This window comes from Giraffa tippelskirchi, chromosome 12 (genome assembly GCF_054371585.1).
Source record: "Giraffa tippelskirchi isolate mGirTip1 chromosome 12, T2T-mGirTip1v1.2.pri, whole genome shotgun sequence".
NCBI lineage: Eukaryota > Metazoa > Chordata > Mammalia > Artiodactyla > Giraffidae > Giraffa > Giraffa tippelskirchi.
Window position 1 is genome coordinate 83,032,476 of NC_137286.1, and position 27,291 is coordinate 83,059,766.

General features: G+C 40.6%; 2 protein-coding genes across 13 annotated transcripts in view; one reads left to right on the forward strand and one right to left on the reverse strand.

The window, feature by feature from the left end:
- Positions 1 to 634, reverse strand: part of ELF1 (E74 like ETS transcription factor 1) — a 118,595-nt gene extending 117,961 nt beyond the window's left edge. For all 3 annotated transcript variants that reach the window (XM_081549872.1, XM_081549869.1, XM_081549874.1), the window contains exon 1: positions 7 to 634. The gene's annotated coding sequence lies outside the window, so the exon portion shown is untranslated. The remainder of the gene's footprint in view (positions 1 to 6) is intronic.
- Positions 164 to 23,862, forward strand: WBP4 (WW domain binding protein 4). 10 transcript variants are annotated; one of them, XM_081549885.1, is made up of 11 exons: positions 164 to 531; positions 1,803 to 1,875; positions 2,982 to 3,085; positions 4,288 to 4,350; positions 4,436 to 4,559; positions 6,207 to 6,374; positions 8,000 to 8,046; positions 8,504 to 8,579; positions 10,312 to 10,514; positions 15,081 to 15,298; positions 22,572 to 23,862. In XM_081549885.1, the coding sequence occupies exons 5-11, from the start codon at positions 4,499 to 4,501 to the stop codon at positions 22,780 to 22,782; spliced, it is 984 nt and encodes a 327-aa protein (XP_081406011.1). In that variant the 5' UTR covers positions 164 to 531; positions 1,803 to 1,875; positions 2,982 to 3,085; positions 4,288 to 4,350; positions 4,436 to 4,498; the 3' UTR covers positions 22,783 to 23,862. The 10 variants fall into 10 exon arrangements, with proteins under 10 accessions (XP_081406011.1, XP_081406010.1, XP_081406006.1 ...); XM_081549884.1 differs by having other exon boundaries at positions 164 to 368; XM_081549883.1 differs by lacking the exon at positions 164 to 531 and adding an exon at positions 719 to 875.
- The last annotated feature ends 3,429 nt before the right edge of the window (positions 23,863 to 27,291 follow it).

Genomic DNA, 27,291 nt, shown 5'->3' on the forward strand with positions numbered 1-27,291 from the left:
ACTCACCTGACAAGAGCGAACGCCGCCGCCGCCGCCCCAGCTCCAACACCCGCCGCCGCCGCCGCCGCCGCCGCCGCCGCCGGCCGAGCCGCTGCCTCAGGGCCGCCTCAGCCGCCGCCGCCGCCTGCTCCCCCGCTTCCCACGCGCTCGCGAGCCCGGGAGCGCGCCCGACAGGAGCGCGCGGGCGTCCCAGCGGCGAGGCGGGGTCGCTCCGCCGTGTGAGGAAAAGTTTTGAGGCCAAGCCCAGCGACTCTCGGCCCCGAAAACTTTCACCTTTCTTTTTTTCTTTCTTTTTTTTTTTCTTTTTTTTAAACTCCGCCAACGGCCCCCTCCCCAGCCTACGGGTCCGGGCTGCTCCGCCGGTCAAAGTGCGTGTGGACTAGTTGGCAAAGTTGAGGGCGGCGACGTCTCTGGGAACAGCTGTTGGCGTTCGGGGCGGAGGCGGCGCGCGAGCTCCTCGGGCCGCGAGCCAGCGAGCCTAGAAGGAGGGTGGAGGTTCTGGATCTCGGGGAGGAAAGAAAGAGAGAGAAGGCGAGCTGACGCGGGGACGCGAGACAACAGCGTCCCCTCAAGTCCCGTCGCGTTCTCGGCCCTCGTCGGCGACCTCAGCCCGCTTATAACGACCCCACCTCTCAGGGAGCCGGAGGCCCGCCCCTCGCGGGGAGGTGCGGGGGAGGAGAGCGCGAACGCGGATTGGGTCGCCGGGGCACCCGTAGTTGGGAGCGGCGGAACGCGGGCCCCGGGGACGGCGGGAGGCGACCGCGCTCCGAGGCTCCGCTGGGCCTCGTGGTGAGCTGGGGCCCGGTTCTCCCCGCGCGGAGAACGCGAGCCTCCGCTGGGGCCGGGGCGGCCCGCGGAGCGCCCGGTCCAGTCATGTGAGTCGGGCCTCTCGGGCTCTCAAACAACGAGGTCTTGTTCCTCCGGGCGGCCCTTCGCCCGCCGGGTCTCTCCCTCCGCCACCGCCCCTCTCCCCCCGCCCGCCCTCGGCCAGGGGCGGGACGGCAGCGCCCTTAACTTGCTCGGGGCCGGCCGCGGGCCGCGGGCCGGCGGGGCCGGTTCTCCCGTCCCGGGGTGGGGACGCGCGGGCTCCAGGAGGGAGACTGGCGGCCGCTGCAGGTAGGACGGCCGCCGTGGAGCGACGGAGGGCTGCCGCCGCCTCCACCGTCGGGGGCCGCGAGCATCCTCGTTCTGGTGGCGCTAGAACCGTGAGGTGTTGTGAAACGTAGGGTTGGACTGCGGCCACCGCTGCCGCCTCCGCCTGCTAGAAGCGGCCAGCCCTGGTTAGCTTATGGACTTTTTTATTTTTTGGTCTTGCCAGTTGAGAGATCCATTGGCTTTTCCAACCCTCTCTTGCCTTGAACAAACTATTAACTGATAGTCTCGGAGGAGCCACAGTCTTCCACCAGAGGCGTCTTATGCTTAGTTCTTTGAGTGGGAAATAACTTGATTTAACGTGAACTTTTATGAGTTTCTTCAAGTCTCCATTACAGTAACCTCCAAAAATGCCAGAAAGGAATGGATAATCTTCTCCAACATGTTCCTTATTTCTTTACACTAATGACAATAACAAATGATACATTTTTTAAAGCTATTATGTTTAAGGGAGTTTTAAACCCGGTGCAGACTTTTTTACTCTAGTGGCAACAGAATTTCAGTTGACTGCTTTCAGTCAGCTAAATAGTAAAGCAGGATGCTGTGTGTAACAAGATTCTGAAGCTTGCATTTCGGACTCTTAAGAAGATGTAAATCATGCAAAAACTTAACTTTTTAAATTCTAAATAAACTTGTTTTTTCTTTTCCAGGGCAGACTACTGGAAGTCACAACCAAAGAAATTCTGTGATTACTGCAAGTGTTGGATCGCGGACAATAGGCCTGTATGATGATTCCTCTATTAGAGAGTCTCCTAATACTGTGTTCATGCGAGATGTTGCTTTTTTGTCTCAACTGAGAGCTTACAAAGTACTTTCATATGCGTTGCTCTTGATTTTTCAAACATCGAACAATTTCTGTTGTGTTTTCATACCTTATAGGAAAGCTGTGAGCCTTCTTCTTTATCATCAGCCCAAATTTGGTTATGTGCTAAGCCAAATTATTTCTCTCTGGCCCTTCAGTCACATTCAGGAACTGGACATTGAGTGGGTAATCACATTCATGTGTATGAAACACCTAGGTTATGACGGTGCTGTTTGTAATATTGTTGTATACAAAGAAAAGTAAAAGCAGAAAGTCCTTAACATGTAAAAAGAAACATTATTGTAGTTTTTCTTGTATATTTCTGCTCTAAAGGTCGTTAAATATATTTGATGTAGAGCTTTGTGTTTCTAAATGCTTAAGTTTGAAAGACATCATTATCTTTGTCATGGAATATGAAAATAGCAAACTTTAAGCACATTGTTAGTGTATCTTTTAGTCCAAATTCACCTTTTAAGACATTAAACGAAAGGCACCATTGATTTTTTTCACTCCGTCTCATGCATGTCTTTGTACTATGTACGTAGTAGATAAATGATAGAGTATTTTTTAGATGTATATTCGTATCCTTATTACTTGGTAGAGGTGGATGGGTAAAGGAATAGTGGCACCATCTGTAACAATGTTATGTTTCTTTGGTAGGCATGCATTTATTATTATCTGCAAAGAGTTTGAGGATACTTTTCAGTTTTGTCTTTTTTTGTTTATTTCTTTTTGAATAGTTGCTAAAGTTCTTGACTATTTCATTTGATTTTGCCCATCCTTACCCCAAAAAAAAAAAAAAGCCACAAGTTTTAAAAGCTGCACAAATCACTGATAGTCTCTCTTCCTTGGAAGTATGCAAGCAATTCAGTGAAGTTTTTGAGTTACCTAGAGAAAATAATTCTTTCTAGGATTGTCTTTCTTCATTTCCTTGAATGGCTAATACACACTGATTTAACCTTTAACTAGAAACAATTTATTTTTGATTGGGCCTTTCATATTCTCTGTATGGTAAAACCAACTTTAGGAAACCAAGATATGAAAAATAGAGGATGAATGTTTGCTTTACGAAGTCACACTTTAAAGAGGAATTCACAGCAGTACTTTAGAGTAACTCAGCAAGTGTGTTAGGTAAGAATTGATTGACAGAACTTTGCAAAGTTAACCAGAAATTTCTTATTCTATACAACACATTTGTAATTTAGGCTGTTAAATAGGTGGTAATATTCACTCACCAGCTCAGTCCCCATCCACCCAGTTACCATCATTCCTCATAGGTTATCCCTCTTCATTTTCTTGTCTATGCTTCCATATCTATCTAAATGTTTCTGTAGATTCCAATGTGCATAGAAGGTAGCATGCTGTTTACACTGTCATGTACCATGGTGGTTTTATTTTTTTTAATTGGACAGCATATCCTGATGCTCTTTTATCATCAGTGTATAAAGAGCTCCTTTGTTCTCTATTACAGCATCCTAATTTTAGATTGCCCTGCATAGGAGTTTTACATTTTGTACCATTACCACGTTGTATGGTAGTAGTTGTTTACAATTTAGGAGGCATTTTTTAATGCCTGCTTTTCTCTCACTTTGGAGAAGTTGAGGATCATTGTTTATTCTTTTTTTTTTTTTTTAAGCATAAGGTGGCAAATAGAGCAGTACAAATTCTAGACTGATCGGTTGTGATGTTTTATGTTGAGGGGTGTTGTTTGTTTTTTTTTTTTAATTTAGTTTATTTATTTATTTTTGGCTTTGCTGGGTCTTTGTTGCTGCACTCCGACTTTCTCTCATTGCCATGCGTGGACTTCTCATTGCGGTGGCTTCCCTTGTTATGGAGCACAGACTCAGTAATTGTGGTGCACTGACTTAGTTGCTCCTCAGCATGTGGGATCTTCCCAAACCCGCATCTCCTGCATTGGCAGGCAGATTTTTCACCACTGAGCCACCAGGGAAGCCCCAAGGGGTGTTTCTTGAAGTGTGAGGGTTTTTTTTTTTTTCCACTCCTCTTTTGGCTTCATGTCGTGCTTGAGTCCTCATTACAGTCATATTCACTAGATTAGTTATCAAGGGTACCTTGTATATTTCTCTATTAATATGGTCATCATAGTTTAAGCACCAAAGGAAACCTTGTCAGAGGGCATAATAGTAAATAATTTGGTTTAGTTTTTTAGCATTATTTGATTAAAAGGGCCAGTTTGCATGAACATTAATTTTATCTTTTCTGCCAATTGTACTTCAATTTTGTTATGTTCCATTTCCCTGTTCACTGTTACTTTGCTGTGAACGTTATGATGTGTAGTTTTCCTTTGTATTTTGTCTTTTTTAACCTTCGAGAGCATTGAATTTCATGAAAGAGGAAAGAATCATAAAGAAAATGTGGCGAAGAGAATCAGTGAGGTAATCTAGTTTGTTTCTTTGCCGGTTTTTCTCTGTAAATATCAGCCCTTTATCTAGCATTCACTTTTATATGTGTCTTACCTAGATTAAACAGAAAAGCCTGGATAAGGCAAAGGAAGAAGAAAAGGCATCAAAGGAGTTTGCTGCAATGGAGGCAGCTGCCCTAAAAGCATACCAAGAGGATTTGAAAAGGCTTGGCTTAGAGTCAGGTAAAAAAGCAGCCAGCATGTTTTAAAAGGAACATCACAGGTCTTGCTAAGTGAGCTCTTAGTGTTTCCATAGAGAAGTTATATGCTCAGTATACTCTTAGTGCTTTGCCTGTGTATCACAGCCCTATTTAGACTGTGGGACTTTTGCTCATGCACGTTTCATTTTGCTTTTGAATCTTCATCTTTCAATACCTCCATTCACGACAACTGTATTACGCTAGGGGCTACCTAGCTCTTGCTCTGTCTTAGCCAGTAGTTCATTTCAGAGACACTTGAGTTTTTTATGGATCCAAATTTTTTGGCTAAATGGATCTATTCATTTAAAAAATAGGCCTTGCCTTATAATCCCAGTTCGCTTTATCCATACCATCAAAACTACGAATCATGTTTGTTTATGTAGTTGAATTATAGTGAACTAACCTTTTGTGGACAGATTAATTGACTTTACTACTAGAAAGTAGATTTTTTTTTTTAATTTTTTTATTGACTGTTAGACACATTATGTAAATTTAAGGTTTAGAGTGTGTTAGTGTGATAGATTTATTGTAATGTGATTGCATTGTAGCAGTATTTATCATATTACATAATTGTATGATATCATTGTCTATATTCAAACTGTGCATTAGATTTCTGGCTTATTTACTACTTACTGCAAATCTGTACCCTTAAACAGCGTCAGTCTTATCCCTCTACCCACCGTGCCCTGTTAACTACCCTGTTTGCTCTGTTTTTTACAAGTTTGACTTTTCTAGATGCCACATATAAGTGATAACCATATGGTATTTGTCTTTCTGTATCTGGCTGTGTTCAGGGTTTGTCCATGTTGTTGCAAATAACACAGTCCTTTCTGGTGGCTGAATTGTATATATACATATGTGTATTAAAATGCCATAGTTTATGTAATTAGTCTCTTCCTGATTAACATTTAGGATTCTTAGAGTTTTTCACTGTTAGAAAGAATGTTTCAGTGAGTGCCCTTATGCAGGCAAGTTTTCACATTTATATCTGTGGGCTCAATTTCTAGAAGTGAGATTGCAGATTAGCAGTGCAAATGTTTTGTATATTGATTGATGAAATCAAGCTGTCTCCACAAATGTTGGGCTGATTTACACTTTCTCTAGAAATAAAATTATTTTATTAACTGATGTTGGAAATAACTATTCCTTTGGAAAAACGCAAAACCATGAAAACTACCTATATTTTACACCCATGTAAATACCTGATGGATAAGACTAACTAGCAGTGGGCTCGGTTATTCTTTTCAGTGTTGATCTAATGCGAAAACAAGTGTATATGTTTGCATTTCCTTGGTTATTAGTGAAGATAATGTTAATTCTCTGAATTACCTTTGATTTTTTGCCCATTTTTGAGTTAGAAAGTTAGACTTGTAAGGGATCTTTGTTAGGAACATTAAGCCTCTGTTGTATTTGTTATAAAGATTTATCATTTGTCTGTCTTGTTTATATATTTTGGGATGTTCTCCTGGATAGTCTTATATTCTTGCATGTTTGGTTTTCCAAATAGGCTTTGTAGTAATGTGTCCAGTTCCCAAAGGAATCTTGTCAAGCTTTTGATTGGAATAAAATTATTAAACCAGAAAGAAAAACTTTACCTCAGCTACCTCACCCTTCTTTCCCCTTTCTCTAGAAATCTCAGAGCCAAGCGTGTCACCAGTAACCAGCACTGTCACACCCACCTCTGCATCAAATCAGCAGAAAGAAAAGAAGAAAAAGAAAAAAGACCCTCCAAAGGGCAGATGGGTAGAAGGCATAACCTCTGAGGGTCACCATTACTATTACGATCTTATCACAGGAGGTACGTCATTTAGGCATAAAGACAATAGAAAATGATAACTGACAGTTTATTTTGTGTTAGAACTTTTAGTTAATATCGGAACACTTAAACAATGAACGACTATAACTTGACATTTTTGCTACAATGGCAAAAGGAACTATGTGTTCTTTAAAAAAACTACCCTTTTCACAGTGATTCAAGGTCATCATTAAAGACTTAATAGTGGGTTCCTTATAAACTATAAATATAAATAAACTGTGTAGCTTTGTATTTTCTCTCTAAAACTTTGTAAATATTTTAACTTTTAGGGGTGTACGAATCCCATGGAGAAAGTAGAGAACAAGAAATAGAAAGGGTGGGTGGTACATACACTCAAGGAATGGGTAGAAGAAAAGTTAAGAATTGTTGGGAAGGTAGGAAATGAGACTAGAGAGTTAATGAGGAAAAAAACCTTGGGCTACCAATATTGTGGGAATTATTAAGATCTCTAGAGTCACAGTCCATTTTTGACTATGCAGAAACAGTAATAATCTCTTGAGAGTTTGCACTGAGCTGTTAGTGAAGTGCATGTTGTAGTTCAGCAGTGAACCATAAATAATTATATGCTAAATAGTCTTAAATTTACATAGTAATTACTTATTAATTACATTTTCCCGCTTCTGCAGCCTATTCCTTGCTGCCTTTGTTCATGCTGCCTTTGTTCATTGTCCTACTTTATATACTGTTTCTCTTAGCAATGTTTGTTTTTAATTCCTGCATATTTCATTTTATTTCTGTCTTGAGTCATTCATTCCATCTCTCACTCTCCCCTGCCCCAAGATGTCAGAAGGCCCTCTCATGCCTTCAAAATTCATCAAACCTGAATTCCAAGAAGTCTTTTAAGAGGAGCCCTCAGTTCAGTTCAGTCGCTCAGTCGTATCCGACTCTTTGCGACCCCATGAGCTGCAGCACGCCAGGCCTTCCTGTTCATCACCAACTCCCGGAGTTTGCTCAAACTCATGTCCATTGAGTCGGTGATGCCATCTAACCATCTCATCCTCTGTCGTCCCCTTCTCCTCCTGCCCTCAATCTTTCCCAACATCAGGGTCTTTTCAAATGAGTCAGCTCTTTGCATCACGTGGCCAAAATGTTGGAGTTTCAGCTTCAACATCAGTCCTTCCGATGAACACCCAGGACTGATCTCCTTTAGGATGGACTGGTTGGATCTCCTTGCAGTCCAAGGGACTCTCAAGAGTCTTCAACACCACAGTTCAAAAGCATCAATTCTTCGGCACTCAGCTTTCTTTATACTCCAACTCTCACATCCACACATGACTATGGAAAAACCATAGCCTTGACTAGACAGACCTTTGTTGGCAAAGTAATGTCTCTGCTTTTTCATATGCTGCCTAGGTTGCCCTACCTGGCTCTAATAGTTCTTGTGGAAGCACCAGTAACTTCTTATCCTTCATTTTGTCCTCCTTTCTTGGTTATGTAGCATTCACATGTATTCTACACAATACTACTAGGGTGTATGTTGTTTCTTTTATTTTTGAATTATGTTTTAAACTATAGACACATAGTATTTCGTTCATGTTGAATATATTGTTAATATTTGCCAAATTATTTTGGAAAGATTTTACAAATACAGTATATTTTGCTTTAAGCATCTCAGTGGGAGAAACCTGAAGGATTTCAAGGAAACTTAAAAAAGGTAACTGAAGCACATTAATAGTATTTTCTTTATTCTTTAAAGTGATTGGCGTTTGGGATTTTTTGGGGGTTTAGTTAATCGAATTTACTTGCAGATAAGCCTCCCAATCCCCTCAGGTGCTTTGTTCCTTTCTTTCTATAATCCTTTTGTTAAAAGGGTGGATGGAAGTGGAAAAGTGTTGTCTACCCTAGATGTCCATGCAGGGCGAATGTTGTTAGTTGATTTGCAGTCTGTTGCCATTTATGTATCCCAGTCAGTCTGCAAAGAACTGTCTGGGTGTTCAGAAGTGAGGTATTCATTCATGAAAGGTGGCTCACAACTAACCCAAACTAGGTTCCTGGCCATGGTCAATACCAATTCCCAGGTTTCCATAGGAAAGGAGAGGTTGGCTGACTGTCTTAGTTATCTCGTATATAACCACATCTTCAGTTTATGTTGGGTTTTTTCCTCCCATTAGGCAACAGGGAAGACTGTGTGGATTGAAGGGTTAAGTGAAGATGGCTATACCTATTATTATAATACAGAAACAGGGGGTAAGTAGTACCTTTGATGATCTTTTAAACTGTACCTGATCTTTTAAAATTGTACCTGACACAGCTCATTAGCCTGCCGGTGAATTGTCTGAACTTGAGAATTTTAGTATGGTGATAAACATATTTCTATAGCAAGTATGTCTTATTTTTAATAATTTAAAAACATTAATACAATGGAAAAGCAAGAGGTTTCTGTAATATACTGAGCTGTACATTGTTATACTCAAGTGACACTGCATTCACAAATTTTACTTCAAAACTCATTTTACCTTCTCCACTATGATGGGTTTTATCATGATTATTTTAGAAATGTAATCATTACTTTGGAAGATCACCTCATTCAACTTGCCTTCTCCTTTTTTAAAAAGCAGAACTGAAGCTACTTTAGCAGTGGTGAAGACTGTCTAATTTTCACTTTTACTTAATCTTCAGTTACATAAATACTTAGAAAACATGTAATTATTGTTATCTATTATCTAAGTTTTTCAAATTAAGATTTTATCTTAATTTAATTTCATAAAACTAGTCTTTGCAATAACTATAGTTGATTTCTTCTACAGTTAAATTTACCAAAATAGCTATAGTACTGGTGTAACTCTGAGATGGTTTTTGTTGTTGTCATTTGATTTCTGCTATCCAAAGATTGCCACATAGCATTAAGTCTTTTAGGAGGAAAAGGCCCTTTTCATCTCCCAAGTAGATACCCAGTCTGCCCAATGGACAGTGGTTCTCTCTCTGTAAACCTGATGCACTAAATCTGTATAGACATAAAATAACTTACAACTCAGGGGTTAGATCTGAGTGAGCTCAGCACACAGCTTCTTCCCTTACCAGCTCTGTGATTGTGGGCAAGTCACTGAGCCTGTAGTTGCTTTTAAGTAGAGTCGATCGTGTGCTCTGTGAGGGCATGATGGTCATGGGTCTATAAGGTTCCCCAAACAGTGCCTAGTACATATTAGATGCTTAACAAATTTTTTATGAAAGCTCTTTCGTTATTTGTGTGAAATAGAGGCAAGGAAAAGTAATGTTTTTCATTAGTGCTAGAAAGTTCCCTGCAGTTAATAAGGGACTGTACACATTGATTTGCCCCCAACAATTTCAGTTTATGTCTGGACCAATGTGATTATTAATAGAGCCCCTTTTACTCTTAAAACTTTCCTAGTTGAACAATAAATTTTAAAATCACTTTTATTAAACTAAAAATAGAGAATAACTGCAAGATAATTAGAGCTGCTGTCATTTTACTAAAAGCCCAACAAACCACTGGGTGGCAGTATAGTTCAACTGAGAGTTTTTTTTTTTCCTTACTATAAAATGACAAATGTTATTTATTCAGATCTTTGCCATATTATTTCACTTTGTGAAGATCCTGGGGAAATTTTGTGATAAATAAATTTCATAAAATCTCCTGTGTGTCCAATACCATGTTTCCTGAAATTGGTGGTGGTTAAATTTTGAGTCCTCAGAATGTATTACCCAGTTCTTAGGTCTCTTTCCATTGGGGCTGTAGTTGATACATCTAGTGAACCCAGATTGCTTGTATTTAATTTCTGAAAGCTAATAGCAAGATCTTTGAGAATGCTTATTATCCTCTTGATCAAGTGATGGTGTGAAACAGATGCAGTGTTGTCACTTAATAATATCTTGTAAGTGATAGGAAACATTATGTTGGAAATTACTTTTAAATAGAATTGGTAACTAAATAACATGACTGTTAAAATGTGTTGAATAGAATCCAGATGGGAAAAACCTGATGATTTCATTCCACACTCCGGTGATCTGCTTTCTAGTAAAGTCAATGAAAAGTCACTTGGCACCCTAGAAGAGTCCAAATCATCAGATTCACATAGTGAGTCTGATGGCGAACAGGAAGCAGGAAAGGAGAAAAAAACAGAGATCCCAACAGAAACACAAAAGCTAATAATAAAGTTTAAGGTAGGTTCTTGGTTCTTTACAACAGTTTATTAGTTTATAAAAAGATCTATAGACGCTTCAGCTTTCTGGTAGAAGGTGGAAATAAAACTGAGACATGCATGCCTTTTGGCACTTGGATAAATGATAGCAACAAGATAGTAAATTGATTTTTAGACCTCCTAAGTTTGAGATGCCTCTGTAACGTTCAGAGAGCTGTCTGAACATGCACAGATGAATGTCTAAGGCTAGAAATGTTAACTTGAGTATCATCAAAATACTGATAGTAATTTAAGTCTTAAAATGGATGAAGTAACCTAGAAAGATTACCTTGGGAAACATTAAACACTTAAGTGTAAGTGAGAGAGAAGCCCACAAGGCAGAATGAGGAAAGAATGATTAGAAAGGTATGCAGAAAAGCAGAAGAATCCAATATCCCAGAAGCCAACGGAGTAGAGAGCGTGCATGCCAAGTCACTTCAGTCATTTCCGACTCTCTGTGACCCCATGGACTGTAGCCCGCCAGGCTCCTCTGTCCATGCGATTCTCCAGGGAAGAAAACTGGAATGGTTCAGTAGTTCAGTTTAACCCAGGGATTGGACCTGTGGCTCCTGCATTGCGGGCAGATTCTTTACCACTGAGCCACTGGGGAAGCCCTGGAGTAGAGCATCAAGGACTAACTTGGTCTGGAAAAGAAAAAATGTCCATTGAATTTTGCAGACAGGAAGTCCTTGAAATCCTTTTGGTGGTTAGACCAGAGTTTCAGGAGGTAAAACTCAGAGGATGAAAAGTGGTTCACAGTGTGTGTGTGGTTGGGGCATGAAATGAAAAGTAGAAACTAAATGATAGGATGGTGGCTATACACTGACTTGAATTATGGGAGGTTTGTAGCGGTGATGTCTTCCTTACGAGGAACTCCGAAAGAATACCAACAAGGGTAAGTGAGTAGGTTACTCATTCTCTGCAGGAAGGTAAGGCCTTCATTTTCTATAAGGTTTGACTGTACATGAGTTGCTGTCAGGGAAGAAGTCATGCCTTTTAGCCTCAGCTTGCTCATGTGTAAAGCAAGTAAAATTGTTTGCTGAGAGGAACTTTGGGGAGCTTGACGACATTAACATACTCAAATAATCCCTGAGCCAAGGTGGGAGAGGAAATGAACCAAGAAGGAGGATTGGCAGGTGCTGGTGCTGAGTGCCCAGCCATGGTGGCAAAGTAAAGCCCACATCTTAATAGTGTTAATAGTATCGCTGGGCTGCCCCGGCGGCTCAGCGCATCAAGAATCCACCTGCCAATGCAGGAAATGCAAGAGACTCAGGCTCGATCCCTGGGAGGAAGGCATGGCTACCCACTCCAGTACTCTCCCTGGGAAATCCCATGGAGCGAGGAGCCTGGTGGGCTACAGTCCCTGGGGTCTCAAGAGTCAGACACCACTGAGCGTGCTCACACACGATAGTGTTGCTGATCCTCCTGCTTTTGTGACCTTTCTAGGAACAGTCAGCCTGGATGCCAAAGTGGACAAGATATGTAACACTGATCCACGGTTGGGTACTGGCCTGAAAGGTGAATGAATATGCAGGATGCTGGAGAGAGGGCGCTTGCAGCCTTCCCTGGGGTCTTGTCTTTGCCTGCAACTTTTCTACCCAACCCATAAATCTTGGTGGAGCTTAGGGTGAAGAACGTATCCAGTTTGTAAAAGAGCAGCAGCAGTGCTTTTTGTGTAGCGTGTGTCTCAGTGTTTACAGTTCAGTTTAGGTAACCCAGCATCCAATTTGGGACAGATATTATTAACTCCAAGCAAACAAAATATTTCAAAGTGTAGATAAACAAAAAAGAACAAACTATAATCTGGCCACTTGCCAGAGAAATCAGTAAATTCCTTGGTGTTACTGGTCTATATTTTTACATTCAGATTTGAACATTGCTTTAAGCAAAATACGGAGTCATACTGTAATAAGGTTTTATTGTCACTTTGCAATTTAATCTGTCACAGAGAACATCATTAAGTCTTCATCTACTGAAATAATGGATGAATAGTATTCCATGATATGACTATACAGTGATTAATTCAGCCCTGTGGAGCTGAACATTTATTTTGAATAATCACTAAAGGGACCAGGAGAAGAAATAACTGGAGGCACATTACTTAGCAGCGTTAAAGTCTCTGCTGAAATTGGATGTCATAAATTCTGAAGGCTCATCAGTTTGTATGTCGTGTGATTCTTTTTTTGGTAACACTTGACAGACCGATGGTTGGGTAGACCTGGGTTGGAGATTTTTAGATCTTTTACAATAGACAAAGATATTTAAGGGTGCTAGCAAAGGAATTTCTATGAAGTGATTCTCTGTGGGCTGGAGATCGATAATGAAGACTATAAAGTCTAGATGAGAGCGGCAGACTCAGAGCACAGGAAATTAAGGTAGTAGAGGTGGCAGCAACGTCAAACAAGTATCGTATAAGTAAGGGAGCCAGAAAGCCAACGGAGTAACATTGTGTTGGACTTTTAAGATTTCACAAATTATTGTTGAATTTTAAAATCAAATGTAGAAAAATCATGAATAAAACATATTTTTGAAGGAAATGTTATTCAGCAAAAAATATATATTTCACAAATGAGGCACTTCTGAGTGATGACCTAATTCAAATTAACAGGAACATAAATGTGAGGATTTAATATTTGAATACTACCTATGCACCAGGTGGTACATGTAAGGAAAATGCCTTACTAGGTTGCTAAAATATAGTGAAGGCCAAAGTCAATGGTTTTGTGCATCACAAAACCGAGGGTCGGGAATTTTTAAGCTCTAGGATGACAACAAGAGTTTGAATAGAGAGAGCATGGTGCCTCAGCTGCCAGCGTCACCACTTCCATGGAACAGTGCCCAGAGGCCATTAGATCACTGAGGAAGAATGGAGGAGAACTATATAGAAGGTGGTGTGGGTCTCAGAGGAGGCGTTTATTCCATGAGGATCAAAGTAAAAAGTATCACACCCTCAGTAAAAATGTTTTATTTTAAAAATGACATGGCCTGGAAGCAGTCGTGATTGCTAGAGAAAGCTGATGCTGCGTCCTGGTTCTGTGACAGCAGCAGCATAAGAGAATGTGTTAACATCCATTCAAAGAATTGCAAACAAAACAGAGTCCCAGGACTGCCACCCGTGGTAATACAGTTTGCAAAGAGGCTAAACCAAGCCACAGGGCTTTGTTATCCCAATTGAAGGGGTGCCATAAAAGCACCAGCTCTCCCCAGGGGCTCTGCAGAAGCTGCTTCTCCTTCAGGAGTGTGTCTTTTCCGAATTTCATGTCATTACCAGTTGTATAGGCCAGTAAATTTCTGGCAGTGTCCTCAACGTGCAGATGGATTTCAGTTAACTCTAATTGGCTGAGTGTTAGTTGTTCAGTCGTGTCCAACTCTTTGCAACCCCGTGGACTGTAGCCAGCCAGCCTCTTCTGACTGTGGAATTCTCCAGGCAAGAATACTGGAGTGAGTAGCTGTTCCCTTCTCCAGGGGGATCTTCCCAACCCAGGGATCAAACCCGAGTCTCCTGCATTGCCAGCAGATTCTTTACCACCTGAGCCACCAGGAGTTCTTTACATAGGTAATGGGTATAGAAGGGGCCAGTGACATGGCATTAAATTCAGAAGGGCCAGTATAAAGGGAGGTCACTGTTGGAAGTGTAAGGAAAGAGAGAAAGCAGTAAAGTGGAGAAGAGAGGATAAAAAAGGCCTATGTATGTCTCTAAGTGTCGAACAGATAATGGGATCATGTTATATTGTAATAGCTTGGCCATGGTTATGTTAGCATTTTAGACATAATGAAAAACCTAATCAAGCATTAAAGAAGTCCTTTCATGTACATTTGTTGTTTTATGTGCAACTTTGCACTATTGAGTGTATTATTATTTATAGATCAGTTCAGTTGCTTAGTCGTGTCCGACTCTTTGTGACCCCATGAACCACAGCACGCCAGGCCTCCCTGTCCAACACCAATTCCCTGAGCCTACCCAAACTCATGTCCGTCAAGTCAGTGATGCCATCCAACCATCTCATCCTCTGTTGTCCCCTTCTCCTCCTGCCCTCAATCTTTCCCAGCATCAGGGTCTTTTCCAATGAGTCAGCTCTTCGAATCAGGTGGCCAAAGTATTGGAGTTTCAGCTTCAACATCAGTCCTTCCAGTGAACACTCAGGACTGATCTCCTTTAGGATGGACTGGTTGGATCTCCTTGCAGTCCAAGGGACTCTCGAGAGTCTTCTCCAACACCACAGTTCAAAAGCATCAATTCTTCGGCACTCAGCTTTCTTTCTAGTCCAATTCTCACATCCATACATGACTACTGGAAAAACCATAGCCTTGACTAGATGGACCTTTGTTGGCAAAGTAATGTCTATGCTTTTTAATACGTTATCTAGGTTGGTCATAACTTTCCTTCCAAGGAGTAAGCATCTTTTAATTTCATGGCTACGGTCACCATCTGCAGTGATTTTGGATCACTGACTATATAAAGACTCTAAAGACTATATTAAAGCAACTTTTGGTCCTGGCAGTTTTCTTTGAGGTTTGTTACTAATATTTCTTGACTTTGTTATTTCAGGAAAAAAATAAAAATAGTAATAAAAGAACTGAACTAGAAACACAGAAAGAAAAAAATACCCAAGGGAAGAATTCATCAGGTCCAAGTGAAGAAAAACCCAAAGAAAAAAATACCCAAGGGAAGAATTCATCAGGTCCAAGTGAAGAAAAACCCAAAGCTCATAAAAAACCAAATCCATATGGAGAATGGCAGGAAATTAAACCAGAAGTTGAGTCCCAGTAAGTACCTGAAACTTAATCCAACAGTTATAACTTAATCCTATCCCATATTATTATAATGTTTTATGTTGCGGTACTTCCGTAAATTGTAGCACTTAATTTCAGGAGTACAGTGCTCATTAAAAAGTGTAGCTCATTTATTTCTAGAGCGGTTTTATTTTCTCTAATTAAATATTTTAAAATGTAAACTAATGTTTATTTTTTAAAGTAAAATCGAAGCATTGCTTTCATTTTTACCAAGACGTGACATTTCTATTGACCACACTAACATGCCATATACATATGAGTATTTTCACACTCATCACGGTTATTCTATCAGAGAAACGAATATCTGCTGCATATCTAGTACATGCCTCATGGAACCTATCTAAAGGCAAGAAAACAGCCCTTGTTTTGTTAGTGTATTGAAAATGGCTTATGACACTTCACCCAAGGTGTTAAGTTTTTATTCATAAAGCAGAGCAGTTTTATCAGCTAAACAAGGTCATGGTAGAAATGTTACCTGGTTTACATGATTAGCTTATGTGTTCATATCACTTATTGTCTTTAGATCATTTACACAATGAAAGGAAAATGTCACCCACACTTTAACACACTGGTGTTTCTTAAATGCTTAAAAAATATCTTTGGGTGGGAAAAAAGTATCTATCTGAATCAAACAGTTTTTCTCCAAAACATTAGTGCTGTGGATACTTCTATAGTGAAATTATTCACTGTTAAACTGTACTTGAGGGAAAAGTCATGTTTTTTCACGGGATGGAGGAATGTGAGTTCGGGCAGCTTTATAGGCAGCGCTGATGAGAAGGGATCCTTAGTGAGGGCACACAGTGTATACCTGGGCTGGAAGAGTGTCTTTTGTAAATATCCAAGTTTTACTTATGTTATTCAATGAAACATTAGGAAATATGTATTTAATGCTGCATAGTGCCAGGGACCAAAGTATATTGACTGTGTATGTTGAAGTTGCAGAAATAATAGACTGCATTAATTACTTTGGCTCTTAAGTGATTTACAATAGAAGAATGGTCTTCCTATACCAGGATCACCTATACTTTAAAGTTGAGATTTCTTAAAATTTGAGTATTTTGTTTTCCTTGTGGTAAGTTTACTGAAAAGCCATTCTTCCTAACATCAACCAGTTTAACAGGTGATGGTTTGTGTCTGACTTCTAAGTAGATTTACTGGTGAGGTTGAAACTTTTTTTCATATGCCTGTATTTATTAGTGTTTTATATTTACTCTTCTGTGAATTGTCTGTTCATGTGCTTTGCAAATTTTTCTGTTAAGGTATTAATCTTTCCTTACTAGCATAAGATTTCTATGTAGTACAGAAGGTAACCATTTATCAGTAGAAGAATTTGTAGTTTGACTTTTAATTGTGCTTATAATGGTTTCAGATGTGTCGGATTTTGTAATGTTTAACTAGTCTGATTTCTTTTGTGATGTTTTATTGCTGTTACACGTTTTCATCTAGAAGTCAAGTTTATACTTATATTTCCTCCTGGTTTGCATGGCTTTACTTCTTTTTATCTTCCCTGGCAAACCAATTCTGCCAGTACCATTCTTCCCCCCGCCTTTTTTTTTTTTCATTCTTCCCTATTTTTTTAATCTTGTGTTTAACTCTTAAATTTACCAATTTGCTTCTGACTACCTATTGTTCCGTTAATCCATCTGTCTTTGTGACAGTACCATAAAGATTTAATTACTGTGAGTTAATATATCCTTTTATATGATGCATTGTGATATCTCATGGTTTATCCCTGTATTTTTTTTCCAAATTTTATTAAGTAGTCTCTTCCCATTTTTTCCAAGTTAGTCATTTGCAAGCATTCAACAAGTATAGAATTTATATAAATTTTTACAAATAAATTATACTTGTTGAATCTGGCAAAAATATTGTTTTCAATATTTCATATTTTCATCAAAAAAATATTGTTCATCATTTACTCTTTTTACTCGTAGCATTTGGTAGGATTTTCTATCCAGCTTTTGTCTGTAAGGCTCATGTTTGCATCCCTAGGACTAAACACAGTGACTGGCACATAATAGGTGTTTGTAAGCTCAGTCACTCAGTCATGTCCGACTCGTTGTGACTCCATGGACTAGCCCGCCAGGCCCCCCATCCATGGGATTTTTCTAGTGGCTCAAGGCACCAAACGCAGGGGCATGTGGCAGCCCTGGATCCAGGGGTGTGTCACCGCTCTAGCTCCAGTCACTAGCATCCCACAGCTCTGTGGTCCTCAGCAGACACTGCAGGGGCTCCCCAGGGGCTGTTGGGGTCTCCAGGAGCACTTCCAGGTTCAGCAGCCAGAGACCAGGACAGGCGGGGGTGCTGGCTGGCTCTGCGGGGTACAGAGGCTTGGCTGCAGGGCCAGCTGAGATGCTGTGGGTGTGGAGAGCAGGCAGGCAGCAAGTGCCAGAGGCAGCTGCAGGTTCACCAGCAGCTTCAGGGACCCTGGCTGTTGGGGTGCTTTCTCCTGGCTGCACAATCTCCCCAAGTATACATGCTGGTGGAGGATGCTGTCAAGGGTCAGGCTGGGGGCATGCCAGTATGCAGCCAGAGGGGTTGGTTCCTGAGGAGCAGGGTTGTGCAGGCCAGTGACAGAGAAGACAGGGCCTGATTCAGGCCCGCAGGCAAGCAACAGCAGAGACCCGGATTGTTGGCATCATCTCCCGTGATGCATTACTCCCCTCTGGACAGTGGAGGCTGGTGATGGGTGGCAGGGCAGCAGCATCGAAGCACACTGCTGAAGGAGCTCGCCTCAAGTGTGCCAGCGGCAGTGGCATCAGCTGTGGGAGGGGTGTCCAGGCTGCCATCTTGCACAGCACCCTGAGCTGACTGCAGCAGCGAGGCCGGAGGGACAGGCAGCTGGCATCCGTGAGCACGAACAGCTGTGCACCACGGTACCTGGTGAGATCTGAGGGTCATCCGCAGCAGCTGTGAGGTCTCCTGGTTCTTTCTGCAGTGGCAGAAGCTGCTTTGTTTGTCCATAGAGCAGGTCACTGTGACCTGCAGTCACTGCCCTTGGCTGCTCTCTGTAGCCCCGGAGTTTTTTTCCCTTTTCCTATCCATCTCTGTAGATCTCAGCTTCGCCGCTGTGGGTGGGGTGAAACCTAAGCAGGACTTCGGTAATGTGGCCCAAAAGACCGCATCAGCTGGTCTTACCCTCTCATCTTTTCTTGGTGAGGGGAACTCTTTCCAGCTGGGAGGTTTCCTCTTGTCTCTGAGCAGTGTCGGCCTGGGGAATGGGATGATGCAAACAAAGGGAAGTTGTCTTTCTTCTCTTCTTTTGCAATTATTCTCATGGTATTTCATCCCATTATGTTGCTTAAGTTTCCTAAGTGGACTCAAGCAGTTTTTCTTTATGGATAGCTGTCTAATAGTTGATCATTTTGTGGGGATGGAGACTGGGGTCTCCACTAAAGGTTTTTTAAATGTTTTTCCTTATTGAATCAGCTCTTATTTTTAATTGTCTATTGAATTACACCTTCGTTTATTAATGGATTTTTCTGTTACTTCATTTCTACGTCTGTAATTTTCTTCCTCTTAAGTTTCTTTGTGTTTGTTATTTCTTCAGATGAACACTTAAGTCTGTTGACAGTCGGTGAGGAAGGAGTCTGTTCTTATTTCTTAATGAAACTGATTAAAGCTATATTGTGTCTTAGTATAATTCTGTCCATATATCACATAAACTTTGAGAGATGCTTTCTTGATTTCATTGTTTTGGAAAAATATATAGTCTCTTACCTTTCTTTCAAACGTCTTTTCCTCTGATTATGTCACAAGGGTTTATTCCCTACTTCATTGCCACTTCTGTTAGCTTCCACTTAGGAATTTCCTGGGACCATGATTTCAGAAATGGACTCATTCTTTATTTTCTCTCTCCTATAATCCCAGTTAGGAAGTAATACCATGACTTGGTCACTTTATCAAAATACAACACAAAACACCAAGAGTGTGAAATAAGTGAGTCTGTCATAGACTTTCTTGGATAGAGATTTATTTGTCCAACCATCAAACACTTCATTACTCAAATCTTTCTCTGCTTGGCTAATGCGATATGTAGCTTCACCTGGAAGCAGAGGGCTCTAGGGGAAGGAATATAGGTTTTAGATCAACACAGGCCTAGGTTTTTTGCTTGTTTGTTTTTAAATATTTATGTATTTGGCCGTGCCAGGTCGTCATTGTGGCGTGCAGGATCTCTAGTTGAGGTGGTGCAGACCAGTGAAGCATGTGAATTCTTAGTTGCGGCACTTGGGGTCCAGTTCCCAACCAAGGATTGAGCCTGGGCCCCCTGCACTGGGAGCACGGAGTCTTAGCCACTGGACTGCCAGGGAAGTCCCCGGCCTGGGTTTTAATCCAGGTAATATTACTGCCATAATGGTTTGGTTGACCAAGTTATTTAACTTCTCTTTAAGCCTCAGCCTCTGCCTCCACCTCTGTGAAAATATGAAAAGCCAAGAATGAATACCCCATCAACTTCAGGGCCTGCTGGCCTTCTTGGAAAGCACCGTTGGCAATCTAAGGGAAAGTAGGGAAGTAGGAAAAGCCAATAAAAGTTGCATTTGTCGTATATGTTTAATACAGTAAAGAAAAGTTTGGAAGGCATCTGTATTCAGAACAAATCAGATTTAAGACCTATTCCAGTAAGCACACCTGTTTCCTGCATCCCCTCATCAGATTTTGAGGAAATGTTGTGTAACATCAGGATCTACTGAGATAGCTTCTTCCTCACGTTTGTATTATATAGAATAGTTTTTAGTTTTGCTTTTTCTAGTTTTGAACTATGCATTACATATTTGAAATTTTCTTTGTTTTTATATTCTTTGTATTTACATACTTTCTTTTATGTTGTTTTTTGCAGTCCTAGCAGCTTCCTAACTATTTCAGTTTTTAAAATTACTACAGTGCTTAGAGACCTCTTTTAAGCCTGTGTGTTTATCCACATGTGTATAGAATGGACCATAAAAAGATCTCTCAATACTGTCACTGTGGACCTTTCTGCACAGTCTCTGTGAGAGGGAAGCAAACTTGTTATCATGTACTTTTAAGATAATTGAACGGAAGAGCATATATTAAATTTAAATTCTAAGCAAACATAAAAATCACATCTCTGCAGTTATCAAGAGCCATGCTGCTGCTGCTAAGTCGCTTCAGTCGTGTCCGACTCTGTGCAACCCCATGGACGGCAGCTCACCAGGCTCCGCCGTCCCTAGGATTCTCCAGGCAAGACTACTGGAGTGGGTTGCCATTTCCTTCTCCAGTGCATGAAAGGGAAAAGTGAAAGTGAAGTCGCTCAGTCGTGTCCAACTCTTTGCGACCCCATGGACTGTAGCCTACCAGGCTCCTCCATCCATGGGATTTTCCAGGCAAGAGTACTGGAGTGGGGTGCCATTGCCTTCTCCGATCAAGAGCCATAGTTGATGAGAAATCTCTATGAAGGTCTCTGACTTTTGTCTCTGCTTTCCTCTGACTTGCCTGCCTTTCTCAGGCAGGATCTCCCCACTTGGTAGCAAAGCTTTCAGCTTATCTCATGCTGACATAGATTCCAGCGATAAAGAAGTGCTGCTTTACCAGTTCCAAAAGTGGCCCTATTTAGCTTTCATCAGATACCCAGTTCCCATTCCTGAGCTAACCACTGTGAATTCTGACTGGACATGAATTGAATTAAGCTCAAAACTCAGAGAGGAAGAAAGAGGTCATTTCGAAAAGGGGGAAAAAAAGAAAATTTAAGGTGTTCTAGTGCTAAAAAAGACACTTGAAAAGCCAAAATAGAGTATTTCTCCTCCAGGTGCCTAGTGCATAGTCTGGTTTATAGTGTACATGCAGTATGGATGGTCCTGTTAGAATAACTACTACTTGAGGAACTTGCCTAACAGTCCAGTGGAAGCCTCCGTGCTTCCAATGCTGGGGATGCCGGTTCAATTCCTGGTCAAGGAACAAAGGATCCCACATGCCATGCGGTGTGGCCAAAAAACAAGAATTTTAACTGCTACCCTAGATCTGCCATAACCTTTCGGACTTCTCCTGGCCCCTGGGAAAGGCTTTCCTCTGTTTCCAAGGATCAAGATGAATGACTACGTTGCACGGGTTCTTCTGAGATTGGGGGGTGTGATCTTTACTAATCTTCACTCTTCTTAGATGGGGGGGTTCTCAACTCTTGATATCTGAGACTTCTAACATTTCAATCACCCCTTTGCCCTTTTATTCCTTTTTCTCCCCTGTCATCACTCTTGCTTTCATGCTGACCAGGTAATCTTTTGGTTTCAAGTGAAAAACTTGAGTTACCTTAAATTTTAAGAAGAGGTTAATGGAACTTCCCTAACTGCCCTGGCAGTCCAATGGTTAAAGACTCTGAAATTCCACTGCAGGGAGCATGGGTTCAATCCCTGGTTGGGGAACTAAGATCCTCACAAGAAAAAAAGAAAGGAAGAAGGTTACTAGTTCAAAAATTCCCAGAAAGGTTCTCCCTGCAAGCCGCAGGAGAGGCAGGAATTAGGCTGGGCCTCACAGATGACTGGAACAGGCCTGAAACATTGGCAGGATTCCCCATCTCCATCCTGCTTTCCTTTGCAGGCCTTATTCTCTTATCTCTACAGAACTCCTTTCTCTAAGTAGGAGAATGTATGATTCCCAACAAGTTTTATGTGCTTAGCCACTAGAGAGGTAAACATAATCGTCTTCCTGGTCCATGTTCAAAAAGCTCGTGGGTGGGACGGATGGCTGTGGTGTGACTTAATGCTCTTTCACAGACCAGTTGACTGTGTCAAGGGTAGAGACTATGATAGGCTCATATTAATCGGGTACTGATCTCTGGACTAGTCATCTGATTATTTATACCAGCCAAGTAGATAGTCCTACTACACCAGGACATTGAGATTCCATGGTTTTCATCATGTGCTGTGAAAGCCTTCAGAATCCTTCTCAGTCCATAGCAAAATCCCTTTTCATAGACACTTCTCATTTATATGCCTCTGTAACTTACACTGCTAATCATATATAAGTACAAGCATTTCTTTCGATGATATACCCAATAGGAACAAAAGAATAGAAGGGATTTTTCCTTGTGTGTCCATCTATACGGATGCTCAGTATGTTAAGTAATATTATAAAATCAGTATTTTAAAATAATCACCTTCTCCAAAATGACCAGCTTCTAATTTCCAGTATTATCATTAGAAAGATGACCTTGAGGTTTTGGTGGACTCGTATATTATGTAAAAGTTTGTTTTACACTGTTCAATAGTGGTTTTATTTTTTCTTTCTGTTCCAGTGAGGAGGTAGATTTGGAACTTCCAAGCACTGAAAATGAATATGTATCAACTTCGGAGGCTGATGCTGCTGGGGAACCCCAACTGGTTTTTAAAGAAAAAACAGTCACTTCTCTTGGAGTTGTGGCAGACGGAGTGGCCCCAGTCTTCAAAAAGAGAAGAATTGAAAATGGAAAGTCTAGAAATTTAAGGCAACGAGGTGATGATCAGTAATTATAAGAAAGCTTTTAATGTGTGCTTTTTGGACATAGTGGAGACTGTACATCTTTAAAAGCTCCTCTGTGTTTGTTTTGCATTATTTAAGTGATAAAAATTTAGACTTACTCTGAATGTATTTTATGTGAATTTAAAATAAATCTTTTTTCATGTGAAATTGATTTTTGTTCCTAAAATGGAAGCCTCCCACATTGCATTGTAATACAGTGTATTATCTTCAGTGTCTAAAAACTGCTAATTATGTCATAATATAAGATGCTATGTATCTGTTATTTAAAACATCTATCCCATTCTTCCTCTTATGAACATACTTGTACTGCACTGAAAACGAATTACCTTTGCACAATGATATTATCCAAGAAATAAGAATTATACCACATAAGAGAAGATTCATAGCCCATGATGATTCAGTTCTGAGGATCCTATCAGAAAGGCTGATTCAGAAAGTATATGCATACTTGCTTACTTTATTCAACTTAAGGTCAAGGACCAAGAACCAGGACTGTAGCTCAGGTAGTGGTTAATAGGGAATGAAAATCGGACCAAAGGAAGAAAGGTGTATCTGCCTGGTTCAGCGCAAAGCGACAGCCTTTGCTTCGGCATTTTCACCTTGAGCCAGGCACTGTGCTAGGAACTGGTGGTGTAATGGTGAACAAGATATGTCTCTGTTCTTCACAATTTCTCATTCAAACGGAATCTTTTTCCCCAGTCATGCACTCTGTACACTGGCCTTATATGTACTGGAAAATATTTTTTAGGGTTTATTTAAAACTCTGTAAATGAAGTCTTGAACAAAAATAGTATAGTAAGGTCTCTGACTTCAGTGAAAAGTTTTAGTGTTTCTTTAGACAGATTGGAAATTTCCCATTTCCTGGTTAAATTTCTTAAAAAGTGGAACTTTCTTATTTAATCCATTTGAAGTAGGTATCTTCCCTTTATTATTCCAAATTCTTAAGATTATATTTTTTATAAATTGTACAGTAGTTACCATTTGGCAGTAAATATTTGTCTTTTTAAGGTTACTAGTGTACATGTAAGAAAATTATAGCTTATTAAAAACTTTTATGAAAGAGTCAATTAAAGTTTTTTTTTTCTTATAATACTGATCAGCGTCAACTTAGCATTGGTGAAAGACTATTTGGAGACTTGTCCTTGTATTTGTTTAGTGTACTTATTTGAGTATTTCACGGATGTATAGCATTATGGAGAAGTACATTCTGGAAGCCCATTTGTCATCTAGCTAATAAGCAGTGTGTTTTGGTGCTAGGCTTTCCTCAATTGGAAAAGATAATAAGACCATAAATGGAATACTGCTATATTTTACCCACATATTTAGCTTATATAAAATATGCACATTTAAAGACAATACTTTTCTATTTGCTTTGAAGGAATAAGTAGAAAATATACCAGCTTTAACTTCCTGGATTTTTGCCGAAGTTAAATATTTGATACCTTTTCTTCCATTACCTTTCTATTATATTTTTTGGATATACTTTTCTATATATATGCATATGCAGAAGCTCAGTCTTGTGAGACCCTGTGACCCCATGGACAGTAGCCCTCCAGGCTACTCTGCCCATGGGATTTTCCAGGCAAGAATACTGGACTGGGTTGCCATTTCCTTCTCCAGGAGATTTTCCTGACCCATATCTCCTGTGTCCTATGTCTTCTGCGCTGGCAGGGGGATTCTCTATCACTGCACCACCTGGGAAGCCCTTGTGTGTGTGTATATGTATATATATAGGTAGATTATAAAATCAATGTATTTTTATTATGTATATAATCAATCAGAGAAGTAAGTGTTTAAAAAAAAAGCCCCAATAAACTCTGACCCCTTCCCCTATTGCTGCTGTGGGGTGTTTTCCCCCTAAGCAGTTTAACACTGTGGGTACATGTGGATAACCCTTAGGACACCTGGATCCAGCTCAGCATGCAGGCTTCTCTAGTGGTGCTCTAGAGTGTGGGCTGAGGAGTTGCAGATACAGGCTCTGTAGTTGTGGCATGTGGGATCTTAGTTCCCCGACGAGGGTTCAAACCCAGGATCCCTGCGTTGGGAGCGGAATCTTAACCACTGGATGACTGGTGAAGGTGAAAGTTGCTCAGGCACGTTCTACTCCTTGCGACCCCATGGACTTGGTCCATGAAATTCTCCAGGCCAGAATACTGGAGTGGGTAGCCTTTCCCTTCTCCAGGGGATCTTCCCAACCCAGGGATCGAACCCAGGTCTCCCACATTGCAGGCAGATTCTTAACCAGCTGAGCCAAAAGGGAAGCCTGGATGACCAGGGAAGTCCCCCAAATTTTTAAAGTACTGAAAAACTATAATCAAAGTAGTGGTACTTATTTACACACAGGTACATCATATTTAAACTAGAGTTCGTTTCTGGTTCTCGGTTACTGTACCAGTCCCACATTGATGGCATTATGTTTTCATACTATGTTTTAGCATCCAGTAAAGCAGATACCCCTCATACTACTTTTCTATTTCAAAATACTCCTATTCATTATTTCAGGTTGCCACCTCTGTGTTTCCCCCAAAAAACTCTTACCCCATACCACAACCTATTGAGTTGGTAATAATTGCCATAATTGTTTTTGACGTTGATTCTTCTCATCTATCAACACTGTCTTTTCAGTTAGTCAGTTTTTTTTTGTCTCTCTGAAGTTGTGTAGTTTTCTCCCTAATGAGCCCTATATATACAATTCTTGATACGTAAGCTCCCTGAGGGCAAGGGCCTTGTCTACTTTGTTCACACATCATAAGTACACGGCATATTGTAAGCACTTAATATTTTTAGGGAATGAATGAGAAAAATAGAAGAAGAAAAGGAAAAAAGAAATATAGATGACTCAAAATTACAACTAGCTGTCATTTTTCACCAGATTACCAAACATCAGTTTGTTAGTGTTGGTGAAGTTGTGAGAAAACAGGTGATCTTGTATGCTGTTAATTAAAGCCTATGCAATAATTTTTTTTTCTGTATTTTATGATGTTCCTACATCTTAAAAAGTTTGCAGGCTGGAGAGACTGCCTCTCCCAGGATTAGCCCTTAGGACAAAGGGCTTGCCCTGGAGCACATCTTTCACATACACAGCAGCCAATCCCACATCTGTTGCCCCAACCACCTCTTGATCTAATTCTCACTCACCAGTCCAATATTTCCTCTGCCCTAAGGCATCCCAGGCCCGGATACCAGGCAACTAGAGACCACTGCTATAGCCCAAAATCCACTGGAATTGTTCGGACTGAGTGAGTGAGTGAAAGTGTACTCAGTTGTGTCCGACTGTGCAACCCCATGGACTATATAGCCCAAGGAATTCTCCAGGCCAGAATACTGGAGTGGGTTCCCTTCTCCAGGAAATCTTCCCAACCCAGTGATCAAACGCAGGTCTCCTGCATTGCAGGTGGATTCTTGACCAGCTGAGCCACAAGCAAAATCCAAGAATACTGGAGTGGGTAGCCTATTCCTTCTCCAGGGGATCTTCCCAACCCAAGGAATCAAACCAGGGTCTCCTGCATTGCAGGCGGATTCTTTACCAACTGAGCTATCAGGGAAGCCCCATTGTTCAGACTAGCCAATCCTAAATTGTTTATTCTTCCCTACCTTGCCTTTCCTGAACAAACTCCAATAAAGACCTTGACCTAGACCTTTCCCTTACTCCTGTGTTCTGCCAGAATCTGGTGCTTCCCCTGTAGCCCCGAGTGGCATGTGGTCACCTCCACTCTGAGATCTGTCAGAATAATAAACGTCCTCCCAAGCCTCAGTCTCATGTGGCCACACCTACTTTTACCATGTCACATCCAACATGTATATTTGTAGAACAGTACAGATGGATACAACCTCCAATAGAGCAAGTTTTCAAAATACTAAGGTTTAAAAGCACATATCTATTAATGTAATAGTGGGTCATTCCACTTCAAGAAATTTATTATCCTATAGGTACCTCACACATGCTAGAAATGACAGGTATAAGGCTAATCTAACATTATTTCTAAATCAGATTGGAAGCAACCTTAGTGTCTCTCAATATAAAACTGGTTAAATCAGTTGCATTTCTTTAACAATGAAATTCAGAAAGAAAAAGTAAAAATCCCTTTTAAAATTGCATCAAAAATATATAAATAAATAGTAAAAATACTTAGGAGTAAGCCTGACCAAGGAGGTGAAAGACTTATAAGCTGAGAACTATAAAGTGTTAAGAAAATTGAAGGTTTTAAAGAAATGGAAAAATATCCCATGCTCTTGGATTGGAAAAGTTAAAATTGTTAAAAGGGACATACTACCCAAAGAAATCTATAGATTTAATGTGATTCATGGTCAAATTACCCATGATGTTTTTCACAGAACTAGAACAAATAATCCTAAAATTAATTTGGAACCATAAAAGACACAGAATTGCCAAAGCAATCCTGAGGAAAAAGAACAAGGCAGGAGGCATAACCCTCCCAGACTTCAGACAATACTACAAACTTAGAGCAATCAAAATGGGTGGGATTGGCACAAAA

Excerpts from the sequence above, each read along its gene's own strand:
- WBP4 (XM_081549876.1), top strand. Across the intron at positions 4,351-4,435 it reads TGGCGAAGAGAATCAGTGAG|ATTAAACAGAAAAGCCTGGA; the intron begins GTAATCTAGTTT and ends TGTCTTACCTAG. Across the intron at positions 8,580-10,311 it reads TTATAATACAGAAACAGGGG|AATCCAGATGGGAAAAACCT; the intron begins GTAAGTAGTACC and ends TGTGTTGAATAG.